Below are 21,263 nucleotides of genomic sequence, written 5' to 3'. Positions count from 1 at the left end.
TATCGAATCGTCCATGCATCGCTGACTTCCAAGTCCAAGGTCACCAACACTCTGGTATCCACGTGTCGCTTGTCGCTTGCTACTGGTCACATTGTACATACATGATTATAATCACATATGTACATTATCTCGTACATTCCTTCCGTGAAACTTAGACACACACACACACACGTGCATGCGAGATTATGCACGCATGCATTAGCTTATGCTTTACAAGAGTGCAAACAGCCCGGCCCGTAAACGTTGCGCAATCGGTTGAAATGCGGGCTTCTCCACGTGAATTTTTTCTCCGTATACTTTTGGGATTAATTATCTTCAACTCATCTTTTTCACGTCGTCTTCTTATGCCTGCCAAAATTGCAAATGCCTCAGGTAAAGATGAAACTACTCTCAGTTGCGAAGCTACGAAGCTGAAACTGGCGGCCAAACGTGTTAAGCTTTTTGGAAATAGAGAAACGCTGTTCAATCTTATACTTATAATTCTATTGACGTATTGGGGGTTCGAGGTATCTCACAAACTTAACATTTTGGGACTTCACTATCTTATTCGAACGTTTGGCTGCTGACTCTGGCTACTAGCTTCAGCCTTGTCTCTAAGTACGCAAATCGAACGCGGAGCAGATTATGTTCCATGTAACCACCAACGATGGACATAGAAAATGGTAACAACCGCGAATTGTTGAATACAGTCCCCAGTTTTTGGAAATCGATATTTAATTGTAGCACGTGCCCACTCGCTGCCCAAACGAGCCTGAAGCCGTCGATTCGTTGCTGGGCAGACCTCGAAAACCTTCGTTCAAAAGCTATCAGGGGGCACGGAATTTGATACTTGCCTGTATCTCGGTATACAATGGCTGCTGGCTCACTTCCCTGCATGATATATATACCAGAGCTTTGTTGGTTGGTAGGTACAAACGTACTTCCTGTGTACGCTTGATGCGGTGACCGACCGACTTTTGTTCTGATGCAGCGGTTCTGTTGGCTGAAAAACGGATGGGAGAAAAAAAAATAACCTCTGTGTGCGCCCAGAACTAACCTGCGAGCAAAATTACGTAACTCAATTCCGTTTCCTGTGCTATGCGCACACAGCGTGCGCTACGCTCATTAACGCGATCATGCAGCGAATTTGGAAGTGAACTTATCTCGCCAGTTTCGCCGTATTCATTGCTGTTTTTTTTTTCTCCCCTCTCTTTTCTCGCCAGGTCGTAACGGTTTCTCGATCGATGGTGTAACGAAATTGATCGATTTTTATCTTTGCGAATTATATTCAGTTTCGTTATTTTCCATGAACGAAACATGTACAAATCAGTTAACTTTTCTTTAGTCAGAGAAATTAATCTTTCACCGCTTTTTATCGTAAAACAAAATTTTCCGAGCAATTTTCGAAGTCTGATAAACCGATTTCGATGGTCTTTCATCGAGCAGATTATCGCCGAAGTCGAGACGAATCCAACGAGCCTTGACCGGTCGATTTTCGTCCAGCCAGTCCCAAGATATCTTGATTTGAAACTCGACGGTACCGCGAGATGCGCGATTAGCGCGCGACCGCGTTGCTCAAGCTTCACGCGACTCGCGCTAACGTTGAACTTCAAACTTCAATATCTCGGGACTGAGTGGTCCAAAATCGCTTTTCTAGGGCTCGTTGGAATCGTCTCAACGTTAGCGGCAACTTGGCGGACACAACGAAAGGATTTGATCAAAAGTAACGTCAGGCCAGAGTGATCTCGATATCCGTCTCCGTCGAACAGCCTCCTTCCAATATGCGAAACGGAGCTACGCGTAAGAACACACGCAGGTGGGTGAAACTATTAGTACACCGGAAGTGAGATTTTTTGGCGCGCCTAACGAACCGACATGGCATAACGAAACCGTACGATACTTGGACGTCAAACTGTCATCGTCATTGATACGCGATTAATTATTCTCAGTAAAAGATATATATGAAACGAGGCAGAGCCTTCGGCACTGTAACGCGTATATACGTGCTCATAGACACGTCCAGACGCAAAAAATACGCATTGCCACGTGTCGTTTCTTATACGTATATATCCTAACGATCTTTCACTCGCGTGTAATATATAATACACGCACGCCTCTTTACAGGTGCCTAATATTTCCCTGTGGACAAACCAGCCCACAGGGCAACTATATGCGATATATTATAATTTTGCGCTCAACGTCCAGAGTCGCGTACACATATATATATATTCGTATATATATATATATTTATATATACATATGAAGAACGAGAAAGACGTTCGCTGTCCGACAGCCGGTTAATTATTTCGATTTTATACAGATACATAGTTAGCGGAGAATGGCGATTTAATTCGTACACGATCGTTTGAAAATTGAATAATAATAATAATAATAATAATAATAACAATAATAATACCAATATTAATAATAACAATAACAGCAGCAAAATATTTCCATCGCCCGTGGTAACAAATTCATCACACGTTACGTGACGTGGTTCATTGACTTGGATGATCGACAAGGCGAAAAGAAAGCTGCGGCGGGATAAGAATGGACGAAAACGTGGTGGAAACAAGAAAGAAGAAAGGAGAAAACAAAAAAAAAAAAAAGATTAAGAAAAGGAAGAATCAAAAGTGAACGTATCAAGAGGTCGTTACGGTGATAAATTGGCGTCATATCGAGTGCATGACCGCGTACTTTGACGACTAATGGTGAGGACTTTTTTCACTCACGCATCTGAGATATTACCTGATTTTTATTTACTTTATTTCTTTTCCTCTTCTTCTTTTCACCTCCTCGCTCATTTTGTCGGAAGGTATTGGTCGCCGTCCCCGGGGATATAAACCGGGTCCAAAGTTTCGAGATTTAAATCATACGGACCTCCTAGCGCCAGCCCATAAATATCGGCGATGCAAGCACAAGCTCGCAGGTTGGCTAGCCTCCAGGTTCGTTTAGCCTTCGCTTATATACCAATCTTTGCTGGCTTACCGCGATTCCTTTCGGACTCGGCGTCCTACGAAACTTGGTCGAAAGAAAAGGAGAAAAAGAAAGAAATACAAAAGAGAGAGAGAGAGAGAGAAAAAGAAAACGGAAGAAGGAAAAGATGAAGAGCTGAACGAGGAAATCTGGTTGAAAATTTGAAATTGAAACGATTATGCTCACCCGCCGAAAAAAGCTTTCAAAATCCTGCTGCACCGATGCGTTTGACACCCGGAACCGTCGCTAAATTTAAGCTCCGACAAGTTTTTTCATCCAACGAGGAACGAAAATCGAGGAAATAGTTCGTAAGGAGGTTGATATTCTTGGCCGAGGAAACGCGTTTCTTCGCAAACTCGCGGCGTCAATTTATTAGATGGAAAAGCGAATAAATTTTCTATCACGAAGGCAGTCGACACACAGCGTGTGTAAATCTGTCCGGCGAAAATATTTCCGACGGCTGTTACAATTTCAACGGGAATCTTTCAGTCGGACGGATGCAGCGGCGTGTTGGTGATATCCCGTATGCAGTTTACGTTGCACGCAGATATTGTTGGATTTTTGCCATGCCCGTGATAAAAACCACGCGGCGCAGTCCGCGGTGAGTAAATAAAAAGGATTCATTTACGACTGCAACGACAGTAAAACAATCCGCCGATTTACGCCCTCATAACTTTATCGGACGCAGGTGCATCCGCTGTAATATCAAACCATCCGAAATACTTCTACGGTAATTATTTGTGGAGGTTGGAATTATGCGATTACGCATTCCTCGCATCTGTAAAGTCCGAAAGTTCTTCATTGAAAGCTCACGGAATTATAATATTAATTCCAACCCGAAATAGTACGAATACCTGCTAGCTGTTTCGAATTTTTACGATCAATGGCAACAGAAAAGTTTTCAACATTAGGAAAGGAAAAAATTCCATCAGTACGGGCAATAAACCGAGTGACTTGAAAAAGTCCGATCAAAAAAGTCAGGGTGACTATTTTTAACCCATGGTAATATAAAGTGTGTCGACAAAAAAATTTCAGCTTTCTCTACGATTAAAGCCAATGCGCGCGCAATAATTGGGAAGATTTTTAAATCGCTTTACTTTATAAGTTTATATTTGAATTGTGAGTACATAAGACAATTGGTGAAAAATTCACAAGTATTCGGTCAACGATCGAAGACCTTTGAACTTCACCGAAGACTCCCTTTTAATCTTTCCGAAATTTACCTCGGACTTTGTCTCGAAATCACAGCGATTTTATATCTGCGCGACAGCGTCTGAATATCCAAACTTTGAGCTTTGGATTATCCAAAAATTTTACTCACCGTATATCCATGGATCGTTATCTTTTGTTCGAGAAATTAAAATACTCTTTGTAAAAAAAAGAAGAAAAAAAAACCTCGGAAATCATTTGCGTGACAGTCAAGTTCACGAACAAAACTCCGTTTCGATTTAAGAAATCGAACAGCTTCGCCGTATTAACGTTTCGAATACGTCGTATTTCAAAAACAAACTCTTTTTTCTTCCGTTTTTTACAAAGTCAATCGCTTTCCAAGATATTCCAACGCTACGTACGTCAAGAATGGAACATTGGTTGCAAGTTCGAAACGCGTGTTAGACAAAAAAAAAAAAGAAAAACAATCGTTTCAGAGTAAGTCAGGATTACTGACAATGAGACCGTGTTTTCTACGGGCGGTCAAATGACGTCACCACGCTTCCTGTTCTGGGTCAGGTTTGGGACTGGAACAAGTCGCGTCACGGCCAAGGACTCCGAAATGATTATGTGACGCAAAATCTGTCTACGTATGCGTCGTTACACATATGCATATACCGGGACGATCTCTTGAAACTTGAAAATCAACCGCGCATGCGCGAGTTTTATCGGCTGGCCAACCCGAGTTTCAGCTGTCAAACTCTTTCTGCCGGCGATGCGGTTGATACGAATTTTCGAGGTTAGAATCTCGAATAATCGAGGCAGCGACTCGGAAAGGTTTCGGAAGCGTTTGTTGTCGGGTCGGAAAGTCGATTCTTCAAAGAACGCTCGGAATTCAACGCTTACGCTCTTTGAAAATTCAAACGTAGACGTTTTGCGTAGGTTGGCACGCCTGCGTCGCGGACAAAAATATCGCTGCGTGAAGATTTCGCCGACCAATGAGATTTAATTATTCGGCGCATGCGCGGTTGATTTTCAACTTTCGAGAGATTTTCCGGGTATACATATATTTTTTTTTTCAGTAATAACAATAACAACAATAATGGGCGACCGTAGACATAAATTTGGCGAATTTTGGCGCAGCGCTCAAACTGATTGGCACGTAGCATCGGGGGGTGGCTATTTTATCGCCCCTAAAAACCGGGATGCCGATGCTTGAGGCGTTGTGCGCAGGGCTTCGAGGATAATAAATATACGAATTATATAAAACTCGGCTCTGTTAGAATTGGCGGAACGGTTTTTCCGCGTACGGCGCAGGATGTTTCAGGGATAATCGACGCGCTTACGGCCGCTCGTAAAACTGTAAAAACTAAAAACCTCAGGCTTAAAAACGCCTGCACGCATAATTTAATAGAGAGGCTCGACCGCGGCTCTTCGAGGACTCGTTATGTTATATAATAACGATTATCTGCATTCGGTTGAAAAATACAGGAGAGTTTATATAATACAACCTGCATGTACGAATACACGGTGTAACGTGTCACGTATCACGTATAACGTATAACGTATTAATGTATGTATAATAAACTCGACGCACCGTTCGTTTGGGAAAAAAGATGCGGTGTATTTTAGGAACTTGAATTATTTCTGTCTTCCTCCTGCATATCGTCGTAACGTTATAAATATGTAAATGCCTGTTCCTTGGCTCTCGAGAGTCGAATCTTTAATTTTTAAACACGCGTCGATACGATTTTCACCGAAATATGTAATGCATTCAGAGTCGTTATTTTCAAGGTCTTATGATACTGTTCGTGCGAGACGGTGCGTTTCAAGTCTGGTTTTTCAAGTGGTGGGAAAAATCAGGTGAAGCGGAGCTGTGCGAAAGAAATAAAGAATAGAAAGAAAAAAGAAAAAAAGAGGAAGGAAGTATTTCGAAGCGAATTATACAAAGTCCTCGAAATTATCTCACCGTAATAAAAATATAATAACATTGTCTCCTTTTCAATAACTAATAGGGGAAAAAGTTGGATCGTTTTTCATTACCGATCTATTTTAAAAATACTAAATCAGGACATCGACGATCAATGGCCACGACTATGTCGTAATAATATACAATAAATAGTGTCGATTTTTTGACAATTAAAATTCTTGTATAATTTTAGCGCAAGTGCAGGCGACTTTACAGTGTGTTTAAAGGATAATGATAAGCTTTCGCGTTGAACGTATCTTCACTTGCGCCGTGTGTTTAAATTAATTACACACGTAAACATGCATTGGCGTCGGCTCTCGTCATCCTCCTCCATCTCTTCTTCTTCTTCTTCTTCTTCTTCTTTCTACTCTGCCAACTGGTTCAAGATTTATTGGACCGCAAGGGTTTGGCGATGATCGAACTCTCTCTCTCTCTCTCTCTCTCTCTCTCTCTCTCTCTCTCTCTCTCTCTCTCTCTCTCTCTCTCTCTCTCGCTCTCTCTCTCGCTCGCTCGCCTTTCCTCTCATCTCCTACTTATTATCTTCCGGAAGAATTACAAGAACCAATGCACGTGAAATAGAGGGTGAAAGGACGATGGATAGAGAATTGGAGAAGCCTTATCAGGCTGATCGAATTCGTCTTGAGGGTATCGATTCGGTTTCGAAATCCTACTTTACTATCTCTACGTTCTTTCTTTCTATTTCCTTTATTTCTCAACGTTACATTACCAGTTGGAATTGTTTTTTTTTTCCCTCTCAAGCATCGTTTCAGACTTCTAAACTTTGACGCGACCGTGGAAATTAATTATTACACTTTGTCCGTTACGCGTGGCGACTTTGTAATTTACAAAATAACGTATCATTCCCATTTTCTCAAATTATGCGCACATTTTATCCACCACGTAATTCAAGGTAAAAATCGTTTTTGTTTCGCGTGACTGTTTTTTATTTTTTTGTATTTTTCGTTGAATTTTATTTTCAACGTGGTAAAATTTTGCTCGCCTCTTGCGTTTGAAATATTTCTTATACGTATGTAACACGGAGTAATCAACAACGACGAAGTATACGTTTTTCTATCAAATTAGTTCAACGAAATGTAGTAAGAGAGAGAGAGAGAGAGAGAGCAAGAGAGAGAGAAAGAAAGAAAGAAAGAAAAAAAAAGGAAATGTTTCAACATTCATCCCCCTTTCCCTCTGTGCCGCGGAGAGAAAGGTCGCAAAAAATGTATGACTTCTTCGCACCAGGCACGAACATTCGTTCCGTCTGCCGGCATGAAATAATATCCGCGATAGAAACAATTTAACAACGTGATTCGATCTGCGAAGTATTGTAATAAAATACGTTTCTCTTGTACGAAACGGGAAGGAAAAACGTAGGAAATGTCGGTAAAATTTTCCCATCGCTGTGCGAAAAATTTTACAACAAATAAATGGTAAAGAATAAAAAAAAAAAACTAAAAAGAAAAAAAAGAAAAAAAATACGAAGCTCCGTAGCAACGAATGCAAATAAATCATGCGGAGGGATAAAATTGTTAATATGACAATGAATGGAACTAAAATCGTGCAATTTGCAAAACTGCGCGCACGGCAAAAAGTTTCACAGATTGCCGGGTTGAAGTAAAGTCGCGGCAAACTTGCTTCGATGCATAAGTCGATCGTTGCCCGGATGGCGGGAAAATCGAATTATTTCGCGTTCGAAGGCGGGAAACGTTGGGACGGGGGGGGGGGAGGGGGGGGAAATATCGAGAGTTTCGCCCGCCTGGTTGCAAAAAAGTCGGTGAAACGGCTTCGTCCAAAACCACGCCAAGTTATCACGACCGTCTGTCGAGAAAAATATAGGAAGAGAACACCAGATGCTCGTTCACTCGTTAGCAGACGGCGCAGAAAGCCGAGTTTTGACGACTGCTTGCATGCAAGAGCGCGGCAATTGACGGTCGCCTGTGACGCGCCCGCCTAGCAACAGGCTGACTGCGATGACAATGGTGCTTTCAGGGGTTATCAACCCTCGAGAGAGAGACAGAGAGAGAGAGAAATAGGCGACTATGGCATTTTTTCGAATCTTTTTTAATCCGCCATTTTCTTTTCTTACATTTACAGAGAGTCGAGATGGAGAAATTCACTTGGAAATCGAATCAATGATTACTGGTCTTTATTGACGTTGATTTCGAATGATTTCTACCTTGTCATATCCATTTTTTTCTTTTCGCTTCGATGTAACTAAGCGATTCTCGTTCATTTTCAATGTTACCCCTGATTTCCTAGCGTTCTAGGCGACCTTTCAGCGATCCATCGATTGGGTAGAATTACAGACAATCATCCACACGTTGAGAAAAATTTCACTTGTTACAGTAGCTAGAAAAATTGAGTACAAGAGGTATCGTTGAAAAAACTGTTTGAATATTTTTGGAATTTGGAAAAACTAGGTACGCGTAAACATTTTCCGCTATTTTCGATCCTTTTTTGGTTATTGCAACGAAAAATCAGTTTCTCAGGTTTACACCCGTGTTCATAGTCTCTCCTTATCTCGAGGATAAAGGACGCCTTGATGAAGGCTTCCTTGAATCTCGGGGGCGTCCTCGTTTCATAGTCACAACTTGGCTCTCCCTTTCAGAAGGAAGACATATTTAGGGATATGTGATTGCTTGTGGTGGTAAAACTGCTGATCGAAGCGCCACTCGGCTATATTTAAATTTAACTAGGCTCCTTATTCTGGCGAGGAAGGTCTATGAAACGTGAAATGAGAAACAAGGAATCCTTGTTCCTCAAGGAAGGACTATGAATACGGGTGTTACTCTGATTTTTTAGTTGAAGAAGGCTTTAACGTCAATTTATCGTTGCACAAGCGTTAAATTTTCTCAACATTTACAAGATAATATAGCAACATTGATCGTAACGAGAAAGAATAACAACGGATACTAGACTTTCCGGTAACAGCTAGAAAACTAGTTTTCATTTTCTACCTAGAACTACATTTTTCAATTGTGGTAAAAAATGAAAATAGTTGAGGACTGAGCGGTAACCAAAACTAAAAATTTCTCTCAGTATAAAGGTGGGAAATCATTATAAGTCATTGGAAATCACTCGGTGAACTGAAAATCAACAAAAGCACAAGATAAGATAGAAACCAATGGAATGTTCAGTATTTGAAACCACTTGACGTTTACGGCTGGACTTGTAACGATTTCGATGATTTTCAACGCCTGCCGATCAAATTGATTTCCTTCATTTCTATCACGTCATGATTTCAAGTGATCAGCAATGATTTTCAATGATTTCTGCAGTTTGATCTGGATTGATTCCTCCTTATTTCAAAAAACATATCATAATCAGTCGTTCCAATTCCTTTGATACACAATTTGATTTGCAACTCTTATATTTATGCAAAAAATATGTTCCCGAAGGTTTTGTAAAACCAGCGACGGTAAAAATCGCGAACCTTGCACGATCAATGCCTAAAAAGTTCCAACCTCATTACTCGTTCTCAAATCGTCGATCGTTCTAAAATAAAGTTTTTAATGCTCGATCCGTATCGCGTGAATTTTCTCTACTTTTCCTTAAAACCAATGAGCCAGCGTCAGAAACTGATTATTGCACAATATTGAAGATGTGTGTCTAAATTTATTACTTACGTAATTGAAAAAGGATAGAAAGAATTTGGTAGGAGTAAAAAAAAGTCATGAAAAAATAGAAAAAAGTTGAACAAAAAACGAGAGAAAAACAAACGCTTAAAAATTTCTTTCTCTTTTGGCAAAAAGCTGCTTGGCAAGATCGCTGATTGAATTACACTGCAAATATGTGTGCGGTCACTTATTCATATCTGCTTACTTAGACTTAACTCGGATGACATTGATGAATGTAGTCAGATGAATATTTAGGGGATCGCAGGTGAATTTTGGACTCTCGAATCGCTCTGCATTATATATATATATATATATATATATATATGTGTATATATATGTATATATGATTATATATAGCTAACTTATTGTCAGGCTAGCTCTAGAAGTTGACTCGTGAAATCGAAACCTGATATCGACCGCGAGAACGAATTCGAGTTTGTTCTCTTTTCTTCGGTTTGAGGTGACGAATTTTTTGGCAAAACATCGAGCTGATTTTTAACTCATTGTCAGTGAAATTCACTGTATTATTGTAGATATTAGAAACACAAATGTGTATATTTTTTTTTTCCCCCTCAACTCAATCACTGTTTTTTCAACGCGTTTTCTTACATTTTGCTTTCCTTTTCATTTTCCTTCCATGAATATAGCGTGTCTTTTCTTAAACTGTCGTGAGAAGAACGACTGCCGAGTCACTTTCGCGTATACTTTTTTTGCTTATATATTCTATCACTCATTAGAAAGTTGTTGATAGTTGAATATTTTACGGCATTGTTGGAATGAATTTAACCGGTAAAATTGACCACGTGAAACGATAAGAGACGAAGTGCAGAAATGTGAAAAACAAAATACGAAACCTCAACTTGCGATTACACGCACTTGTAATCAACTTACTTTTCCGTCAATATTGAAATTTCAAACGAGTGCAAGATATGATAAAGAGACGAAGTGCAGAAATGGAAAGAAAAAACAAAATAAGAAACCGTAACTCGCGGTTACACGCAGCTGCAATCAACTTATTCTTCTTATCAACCGTCATATCCCTAATTAAATTACGATCTGAAAATAGATGATAAGAAAAGAAAAAAAAAAAAAACAGCCTGCAAAAATTTGATCATTAAGCATGCAAAATATAGAAATGAATAATAATAATAATAAAAATACTTTTATTATTGCAAAATAAATTCATTAATGTCTTTGCACTTGATGAGAGAAATTTGCGATACAGATCTTTCGATTCTGAAAATGGTTAAAATGACTACTTCTCAATCATTCCAATATATCGGCATAATTTGGTCATCGAGCTGAGTTTCTTGCACACTTGTATACATTTATGCAGGGAATAAACCCGTATAATTGTCCTTCCTGGTGCAGGCGTGAAACGGAGAACCGATAATCGATTAACGATCCCCCCCCCCCCCCCCCCCCCCATTTCGTTGGCTGCTACAGGGCGAATAATTGGGAATTAATTTCCTCCCCCGCACCCTCGACGTCTAACGCGATACATTTCATCGGTGACAGGGAAATCCGCGGGCAACGGAATCGGGATTAAATTCTAAGCAGTGCCACCTGCTGCGCGGCTCCGAAATGCGGATATCCTGAAAGGCTGAACCTGGCTCTCCGGCCTTCTTCTGGTAGCTTCCGCCGCTCCCAGGCAGGCAAATTATCAAGTTTAATCGACCGACGCGGTGGAACTCGGCCCGGGAATCGCCTGCTGCACCGTGTCGGCTCGCACACTCTCACTCCGAATTTCTGCAAGGGATCCCCGGTGCTGCAGAAAGAAGTTGGCGTAGTTTGGGAACCGAAACTCGAGATCGCGCTGCGCGCAGGCGCGGTCCTCGACGTGACGTCATACCTCAAAGTCTTACCGACCGAGTGCGTATTTTACGATTTTTTCGTCTCCTAAGCGACGGAACCGCCTCGAACTTTCGAAAATTGTAACACTGATGATAATGGTTGTCTGCTTACTTGGAAACGTTGCCAAAATCGATGAGAAGACCCCCGGAAAACAGGGAATTTAATTCTAAACGTGGAAAGAATTCGTGCGTCTTAACCCGAAATGCCAGTGCAAATAAACTTTTCAAGTGTATAAATTCACAGTCTTTCCTTCAATTTTTCAAACGCGTGATCATCGTTTTCAAACGCAATGACGAACCTTATGATTTCCCTAAGCTTGGGTGGATTTTTTTATTTTTTTTTCGTCGGTTTTGTCGATAAAACAGGAAGACAGACGGACTGACCGACATTCCCCTTATTTATAATTAACAGAAGTCCGTTGCTAACTGCAACCCACTGCATAGCAGGATCGATCCGTGCACGCGGCCTTCTCACCCTTCCTCGTACCTCCGCTCTATCGCTAACTTTTCTCATCCCGATCTAGGTCCGTCTATATTACATATACTCTTTTGTACACCGTGATCTGATTCCTTCGATGAGTGAAAATCTATCGCATCAGAGTCAAAACTCGGATTGCCTATAAATTGAATGTAAATGGAGAGTCTTTGAATGCCGAACAATTCGAACCTTAACTAATTGTAAGAAACGATAATAATTTGATCAAGGAAAGTCACGCATTGGACAATTCTATCTTTCGATTGTTTCTAGTGTAAAAAATTTAGGCCGTCTACTTAAAATAATGAGGCTAACTCGGCTTTCACGGTATAAACCAAAGTTGCCTCTTCAAAATCGGTAGCAATACTTACTTCCAGGTTCGTCTGGGTTCAGTCAGAAACTGGTCACCCTGTGCAGAGTATACGTGTAGTAAATTTTTTCGGTGCACGGCGTGGCAGCAGTTGCTAGGCCGGGTTTCTCGCAGTCGCTGCGACTCGGTGAGTGCTATCTATACGTGAGGCGCGAAGCCACGTGCGAACGTCGAGAAATTTCCAACTGTGGTTAACTGTACGCTCCTTTAACTACGTATTCGTATTTTTGACTATAACCTAGAAATATCGTTCTAGGTAAAAAATGAAAAATTAGTTCTATACCTGTAACCACAAAATCTAATATACGTGTTACTGTACTTTTTGATAACGCTCACTTGCATATATATATTTTTTTTTTTTATTTTGAGCCAACGTATTTCGGTAAATTGATGCCGAGTGTACTTATTGAACTGAAAAAAAATCTCTGTCAGCTTCAAGTTTGAAACGTTGACACTGTAACGAAGTATCGATGAAAAATCTCTATTTTTCAAATTAAAAATAATTTCGAATTGATTGAGTTGAGACAGTTCTTAAAGTTGGGGAACAACAGTTATCCCCAAAAATTTATCAGAAATCAATCGACAGATTCAATTGTGCGGAATAAACAGAAACTGTAATCGAAAATTTCTTTTCCAACTATATTCAAATCGCAATATTATACGGTAACTAAAACAAGCTAAAAAAATTTCTCTTAGTGTCCGGATTCGGAGGGAATCCAGCTTTCCAAAGGTTCGGTATTAAATGGCGCCGTATAGGTGTGGAGGTTTAATTAAAAAGAGGGAATTATAAACGAGAGAAGGCGGAGCTTCTTCTATTACAGCAGCGGCGAACGAATTCGATGCTCCTCGGTTTTCTTAATTGAGAATTCTTTCTTGATTACCGCCGGGCTGATTAAAAAGTAATCCTTGTCCGTGTCTCGAGGTTTACACGTTCAATATCAGCGCCATGTTATCCGTACGCGAGGATAATTTCATTACGGTTAAAATCCTGGGACTCTTCCGGGGTTTCAGGATGAAAATTTACATTCCGCGATACGACAATTTTAACACCGGAGCTCAATTGCACTCGCAATTTGCAGCTACGTAAGGTTCGATAAATTGTTACTGTTACCGTCACGGTAAATTCGATTCGGAGAATAGAACCGTGCCACCTAGTTTTCGCCTTTTATTCTTTTACCATCCACCTGCGATTATTTTCATTATTTTTATTATCTTCCGCCCGGTCTTACGGATCGCCTTGTCATGATTTGCAACTTCTTCGTGACTGTTCAAACGAACCGTTTACTTTATCTATTTTTACTATTTTTTTTTTTTTTTTTCTGTTTCTTTTTTCATTCTGTCAGACGAAGGAATTATTGGTGTAACTAATTCCGTATTCACCGCTATTCGCGATTAGATTCAACACTGTTTGCAATTCAGATATATAAATTCGATGAAATTCCTTCAACCTATTCGCCGCATCACATTTTACCCGTTTAAGGAGTCTCTTTGGTCAAGAATAGAAATTTTTTTATCAATTTTATCAATCCATTATACCTGAAACATATCCGATATGTCTCGAAAAATTATTTGACACATAAATAATCTTGAATATAAAATACGTTCGGAGGATTGAAGATTCTTCCTTTTCTCTCCATTATAATAAACACGGTTTTATAATGGGTCTCAAGCTGCTTCTGCAGTGGCACTCTTGAATCTTGGAAATTCAAATATTGCGTACGACGAGACGAGATCTCGAGGGTTAATGCAGAGAAAATATTTTCAAAAAATTACAGGATTTGAGGAGCGGCACTAAAAACTGTTTGTCCTTCAATTATTGCCAAGCAGACTAAAATCACGGTATTATTTTTATTTTCTTTTCTCTCTCGTTACTTTTCACTATCGCCATACGTATATATAATTCACATAACTGTGCAAAAACCATTGAATAATTCATTACATTCTGTTTTTTCATTTTTTTTTTTCAATCATTACCACGCATCATCGTTCCTAAATACGCAAATCAAGAAAACCGATCGTTTTTCTTTACATACACACACTCGTCAGTGGTACTGAAATCTCTGTATCTCCGTAGACTTCTTACATGTTATATTTTTAACAACATCCTCCTCCCCCCCCCTCCCTCCGTGCCTTTGATTAATGATCGTGTGTATATAGAACAATTCGCCTTCGTTCCTTTACGGTTTCAATCGCGATATATTATAAAATAAAACTGTGCCTGGTTATAGACGATATGACGATGCAGGCAGAATAATTGACCGAGGCCGAAAGCGATCAGGGATCGAGGTTCACTTCAGGGGCTAAAATTGACTTCCGGTCGGTCCTCAAGCGGGCTTTATACATATCTGTTAGCCTGCCGAGCGAGATAGATAGATAGATAGATAGATTGATAGATAGATAGATAGATAGATAGATAGATAGATAGACAGATAGATAGATAGACAGATAGATAGACAGATAGATAGACAGATAGATAGACAGATAGATAGACAGATAGATAGACAGATAAATAGATAGACAGATAGATAGACAGATAGATAGACAGATAGATAGATAGACAGATAGATAGACAGATAGATAGATAGACAGATAGATAGACAGAAAGGTAGATAGATAGATAGACAGACGGATAAATAGATAGATAGATAGATAGATAGATAGATAGACGGACGGATAAATAGATAGATAGATAGATAGACGGACGGATAAATAGATAGACAGATAGGTAGAGATGGAAAGAGGGAGGGAGAAGAGTCTCGGATGCACGTAACGCGTCCCAGGGATGTTTGCAGTGTCAAGGCCATCGGGGTGGCCTGCAGCTTCGGGGGTGGGAACGAAAGGGGAAGTCGACTGGTCCAGCCAGCATCGATCCGAAGCCGTCGCGCCGGGCAACACAGCCGGGTGCTTTGCTGCTGCTTTGGTGCAGCCGACGCACATCTGCATAACGTGTAAAAGTGCGAAGCGGCACACACACACACACACACACACGAACGCACATGCGCGCGAAAAAAGTCGCAACTGCAGCAAAAATTTTGCTAGTATAAAGCCAAGTGGAATTGATTTCCCAAATTTATAAGCAAATATAAGCCGTTAGTTAAACTTGAAAAATTCTAGTTGACGCGACGAAATTTTTGACGAACTGTTTTTATATTGTTTACAGTGAAATTTACCGGTTTAACAAATTAATAATTTCTGCTACTTTTTTTTTTTTCATCTCTCGGCGGCGTACTTGTAAAGAGATACAATGAAGACGAAAATTTTGTACTCGACGATGGAGTTTTTTAATCCGAATTCGATATCTGTGTTTTTCTTAATTTCATTACAACGAGATGTAACGAAAATTGTTACAATATTATACGATGACTTTACTAAAGATATTTAAGTGAAACGAATATACCTAAATTACAAACGAAAGTTTGGAAAACGAATCTACCAGATTCGGTCTATTTCAACCTGCGATATTTTTCGCTTTGCCAAATTTATTCACCTTTTATCCGTGTAATGTGAAAAATTTTCACTTAGATTTCTTGTAATTAAAAGTCACATTGTTACTCGTAAAGAAATTTTACTCAAACTCGTAAAAATTTATCGTACGAATATCACTCTGATTAAGAAAATTTCCCCAGCTTTGTACGAGTTCGTGGAAAGTTTTCACGAATAAAAAAGAATTAATTCAATAACGAGTGTTGGTTTTTTTTTTTTTTTTTTTTCCTTATTTCTCCATATCAAAAACCAACGTCAGTACAGTCTCGAGAAGTTTTGTGGTCAAGGATATTAACGGGATTGAAAAATATAATTTAAACCAAACAAACGATAAAAAAAACATACTGATTTCTGACTCACCGATTTCCTTAAAAACTTTATTTATCTCCTCATTTTTCGCTATCGTCGTCGATGCGAACGTTATAATTTTTCTCAAAGCTATTTTTTTTTATTTCTTTTTGTCCCATTCTATAATTATATTATTTTATTTCCGTCGCGGAACCGGAAATGTTGAGCCTGATATTTGGCCAATAAATCTTGGAATTCCGCGAGAATTTCAGGACGGGAAAATCGGACGTTGAGTTATTATCGTTCTATAGCTGTATTTGACGAGGTGTGACAACGACGAGGAAAACGTTTGATCCCGTTTGTTTTTTTTTTTTTTTTTTTTTTTCTCGTCACTTTAACTTGACAGGCTTTCGCCTTTCGGATATCAGGCCAATTTATGTTGCTGCTCCTGAAACTTTACTTAGCTGTCCGTTCGGTCATAAGTCACTCAGTGGTAGGATTTTCATTTACACGTGGAACTCGACATCCACCTGCATCGTTATACTCACCGTGTTACATATACCAGAGAGTTTCCTGTCTGCACGGGACAAACGATGTAATTCCATTTCGTCTAGACGATAAACGTTCGCATTGACGACGTGTGCGGTATTTTCTACGTGTATGATATACTCGCACAAAGTAACAAGTAATAGCTGCACGTGTAACCTGCTTAGGCATATGTGCGATAACATATTTATAGCTCATACATATAATGACCTTCCACTTGAAAGTGGACGAGATTTATTCCACCGGCGATATTCTATCGGCTCGTCTACATCTTGAATTAATTGAATATAATTGATCGGGATGTTCGAGTGTGGTTGCACGATATAAAAATTCATGAAGATTATTGAAACCTCGAGTCGAGCGCACGGATTTTTCTTATCGATGATATCAAGCGGCTCAAAGTCGTACTTGTGATTTTCAATAATTTCGTGTAACGGACACTCGATGAGTGGAACAATTCACCGAGTAGCCGACCCGTCACCTTTCAGATGAAAGAAAACCTGGGCACTTACATGTGCAATTACGTGTATAAGTCGCGCACCATTAGGCAGGCGATTAGCGAGAGGCAGCACTTCGTATAATGAAACGTAAAAAATAGGGGCCATTCACTCACGGAAGTCATAAATTTAACTGCAAATGCAAATCGAATCGTGAATACTGGGAAGTTGGGCGGCTGAAATATTCTTCGAAATAATACGGAGGAAACAATCCAAAGCACGGAAATAATTTCAAGTCATTGTAAATCACTTGAGAGCACGTGATAGGGCTTGAGAAATCGCGCGACAAGCATCGGGAATCGCATAAGAAATCGTTGTATTATTTTCCAGTAAACGAAAAATTGTTTGAATTCATCGAGATTCCATCAAATTTTATCAATTTTCAATTCGTCGAGTTATTTTCACCGGTCTTCAACGATTCCTCAACGTTCCGACCGATTCCAGTAATTCGCTTTTAATTTCTCGTCATTTCCGAGGGTATGACTCGACGCGCAAGAAATCGCTCGAAGTCAACGTCAATGAATCGAAGTAATTCATACGACTTCCGAGCGAACGACTCCTCGAGTAAAAGAAAGAGAAATCAAAATCGGCCCTGAAAACCGGCTACCGTCTGCCGAAAACACGATATGAGGTAAAAATTTTCTTCCTCGTAACACGCGCGTAATAACGAAGGCGGTAATAATTCTCTGCGTGTATTTTGTTTCGTAAGAATACGGTAGCGGCTTCGAAACGCGTGGGCAAAATAATGCATGACCGTTCGTGCCTGCACCACGTGCTTGCCTGCAGGGCCGTCGGTTTGTGGTTAAGAAAGAGTCTTGTCTGCTCGCCGCGAGACCGCGAACAAATAAATTATTATTTTCTATTCAACGCGTACAGTCTCGACGGAGTGGGTAGTAGACGCGAGCTGAATCTATTGAGAAATATCTCTCTCTCTCTCTCTCTCTCTTTTTTTTTTTTCTCTCTTCTCTCGCGAGGCTAACCTAACTTCTAATCCAGCCTGCCCTACCGGCTGCAATTCGTTGGGAAATCACCTTCGACGCTTTGCGGGAAGTACACTCGACGAAATTCGTTTCGACAGCCCTCCGGAGATATCCTTCCAGACACGAATCTCACGCTCGGCCGAACGGAAACCTTTCGAGAGGAATGGAAATACCGGGCGTCGAAACGCTGAGCCAATATGGCGGCCTCATCGCCCGTCAGCTGATCGCTCCGGCCGAATATTACGGGTATTGAACTTCGGAGAACTTTGCGCAAGCTATCGGACTCTCGTTTTATCGCCTGAAATCGAAGGGGATTAAAATGTGGAATAAAAAATTAACTTTATTCCTAAATACGAGCGCGGTTGGAGTTGAAAATTTTTCCGCCAGGTGGCGCCGCGCTTCGATCATTTCAACAGCTCTGTCTGTCATCACGTGAAACTCTCTGCAATCTCGAATTGGAAAAAAATTGTTGCTAAGTGAAATGGAATTAATCGAGGAGTCTTCGAAAATGTCGAGAAATCTGAAACCGTGATCAATTTCGTTGAGTGTACGTGTAACTTTGGTCGGACAACTCATACTCGAGGACTTTTTATTATAACCTGGCATTATAGTTATTTATGTATTATGGAATTCCACGTCTAACGATAAAGGATATCAAACTCGATTCAAGAAATCTTCTTGGAATTGGAAATTTCGATCGATTGCATATTTTTTTTTTCTTTTCTTTTCTTTTCTTTTCTTCACACAATGAGAGTTCATATTTCATTTCGTATGTAATACGGGTGTAAATAAATTCTCTTTGGTTACTATGCAGCATGGATGAATTATGTTTCCGTTTCTATCCTCGCGCAAGATGTCGATAATAAATTTCCCGAAGACTGCGCAACGCCCTTTCAAAATTATGGCCGAAAACTTTGGTGTAGAAATAGATGGCCGTTCGTTGACCCAATCGCATCATTATACGTATAAAATAAATAAATTAAGCAAGTCTTGTCCTGCCCACGTTATTAACGTATGTATTTGTTTTATCCGAGTTACATTTTTTTAAATTTTATTCCCCCTATTATTCGATTCCAAATCCATCCCAGAAAACACAGTTCGTTGCGTTTGTACAAAATAAATCAATGATAAAAATCAATCACTGATAAATTCATACGGTAGTGTATACGAATAAATTGACAGAATTATAAATATTTATAAACTCTGAGATGTTGTAGAAGGAAAAAAAAAACAAAAACGATAATTTAGAAAATGAGATAAAAAAATAAAAACTTTATACGAGTATCCGATAAATTACAATATCGCAATCATATACTTGTACATTTAATTATGTATAAGCTCAGCGATAGTCTTATACGTTGGACAGGAACGACGATTCGGATGGCAATATAAATCAATCCCTCTTGTACTCCGTCTTTTTTATCCGAGCGATAAACGGTTTTTCTGTGTATACATATATAAACATATATATATATATATAAAAAAAACAACCACCCCGATTCTAATCCATAAATCAGAAATTACATCTGTCGGTTGTTTTTGTTTTTGCTGTAAGAATAACGCGTCGTTCGAAAAGTTGAGAGGGGGAAAAAAAAAAAAGAAATTGTAAATGTTTTAAACCTGATTTTTATATCAATAAAGTATATGTAATTTTATTAAAATATATTTATCGTTGCTGTTAAAAATGTACGAGGAAATCGAACCATTTTCTAATGGTATGGGAAAATCGATCTTTTCAGGAATCCGTGAGGTCCCGCGTCGCCATGGACTTTACCGGAAGCGTCGGCAGGATCGTCGACGATCCGAAGGAGGCGAAGGCGATCGCCGTAGCGGAAGGATCAACCTGGAAACGTAGGTGGAGGCCTTCCTCCCGAGCGCCGCATGATCAGAACCTCGCAAAAATTCAGGAACTCGAAGCCGGTATTCATGTAACCCAGCTGTGGTTCCACAGGGGCATGAGCAGAGATCAGGCTGCGGCTCTCGTCAACAAATACGGCACCGTTGACGGGTGAGAGGAATATGATATTTTTTCTTCTTTCTCTTGGTTTTCCTTTTGTTTTTTATATCCTAGAAAAATATTTCACTCCACGCCTCTACCGGATCGAATTCATTTTCATTCACACGTTAAGAGTGTTCCGTTCTATGATTTTTTTTTTTTTTTTTTTAATTACGGATAGAACGAATTCATGACGATTAAGTTAGTAACGTTACTGTAACGCGATGCTGCGTGTTTCAGATAAATCGCTATTTTTTTTTTTTTTTTTTTTGTATTTTTAGGAATTTTCGAGATTTAGTAAATCGTTATAAACAAAATATAGTTTAATTTTTACAAGCAAACTCCTTCAAAGTCATTAAATTGCACAGTACTGATGATTTATTTTAGACCTTGAGTTTTCGTTACGCTAACGTTACCAAATTCAGCCTGACATGAATCGATGGTCTGAAATTCGAAACACTTGTATCGAGAACAAAACGTTGGATTGGATTTTTGGATTTTTTTTTTACTCTACTTCTCTCTTTTTATTTTTATACCAACAATTTTGACAGTATAATTTTTTGGCCGATTCTCGTCGAGAAACTAATTCTTTTTTTTTTATTTTTTGTTTTTTGCCTTCTCATTTGCAGAGTTTTCCTCGTCAGAGATAGCAGGAGTAATCCAGGCGCTTTTGTTTTGACCTACAAATCTGGGGGAAAAGTTCTCCATACTCAAATACAACTGGTGAGTAATTTTTATTGATTTTTACTTCTCGTTTCCTGTTCTTTTGTTTTTTTACTTGTTTGCTACCCGTACAATTGTTCTGAAAAATATCATCAATCAATAAATGGATTAAACAAGGTGGAGTAAAATTTTACAGTACCTGACCATCGTGAACCGGCTTTCGTCACTTTTGAACAGTCCTTATCGTTGGTCAATTTGCGTTATCAATCAAACCACCTTCGGGTAACTTGAGGTCATTTTTAAGCCATTTCTAAACCTTTCAGGTTTATCTGAAAGATTTTGATCTTTGTAAGTCAATTTTGATTACTTTTGAATGAGCCTCTGCCAGCCTAATAGGTAAATACAACCGATTCCACACACAG

The 21,263-nt window shown here is 39.5% G+C and overlaps 1 protein-coding gene across 6 annotated transcripts in view; it reads left to right on the top strand.

Moving 5' to 3' along the window:
* LOC124180139 (growth factor receptor-bound protein 14-like) overlaps positions 1-21,263 on the top strand; it is a 297,724-nt gene that overhangs the window by 269,757 nt on the left and 6,704 nt on the right. For all 6 annotated transcript variants that reach the window (XM_046565251.1, XM_046565250.1, XM_046565247.1 and 3 more), the window contains 2 exons: positions 19,922-20,190; positions 20,808-20,901. In XM_046565251.1, coding sequence (XP_046421207.1) covers positions 19,922-20,190; positions 20,808-20,901 — 363 coding nt within the window. The remainder of the gene's footprint in view (positions 1-19,921; positions 20,191-20,807; positions 20,902-21,263) is intronic.

This window comes from Neodiprion fabricii, chromosome 4, assembly GCF_021155785.1.
Source record: "Neodiprion fabricii isolate iyNeoFabr1 chromosome 4, iyNeoFabr1.1, whole genome shotgun sequence".
In the NCBI taxonomy this organism is placed as follows: domain Eukaryota; kingdom Metazoa; phylum Arthropoda; class Insecta; order Hymenoptera; family Diprionidae; genus Neodiprion; species Neodiprion fabricii.
Note: the sequence above shows the minus strand (reverse complement) of the source record. Positions and strands in the feature narration are given on the sequence as shown.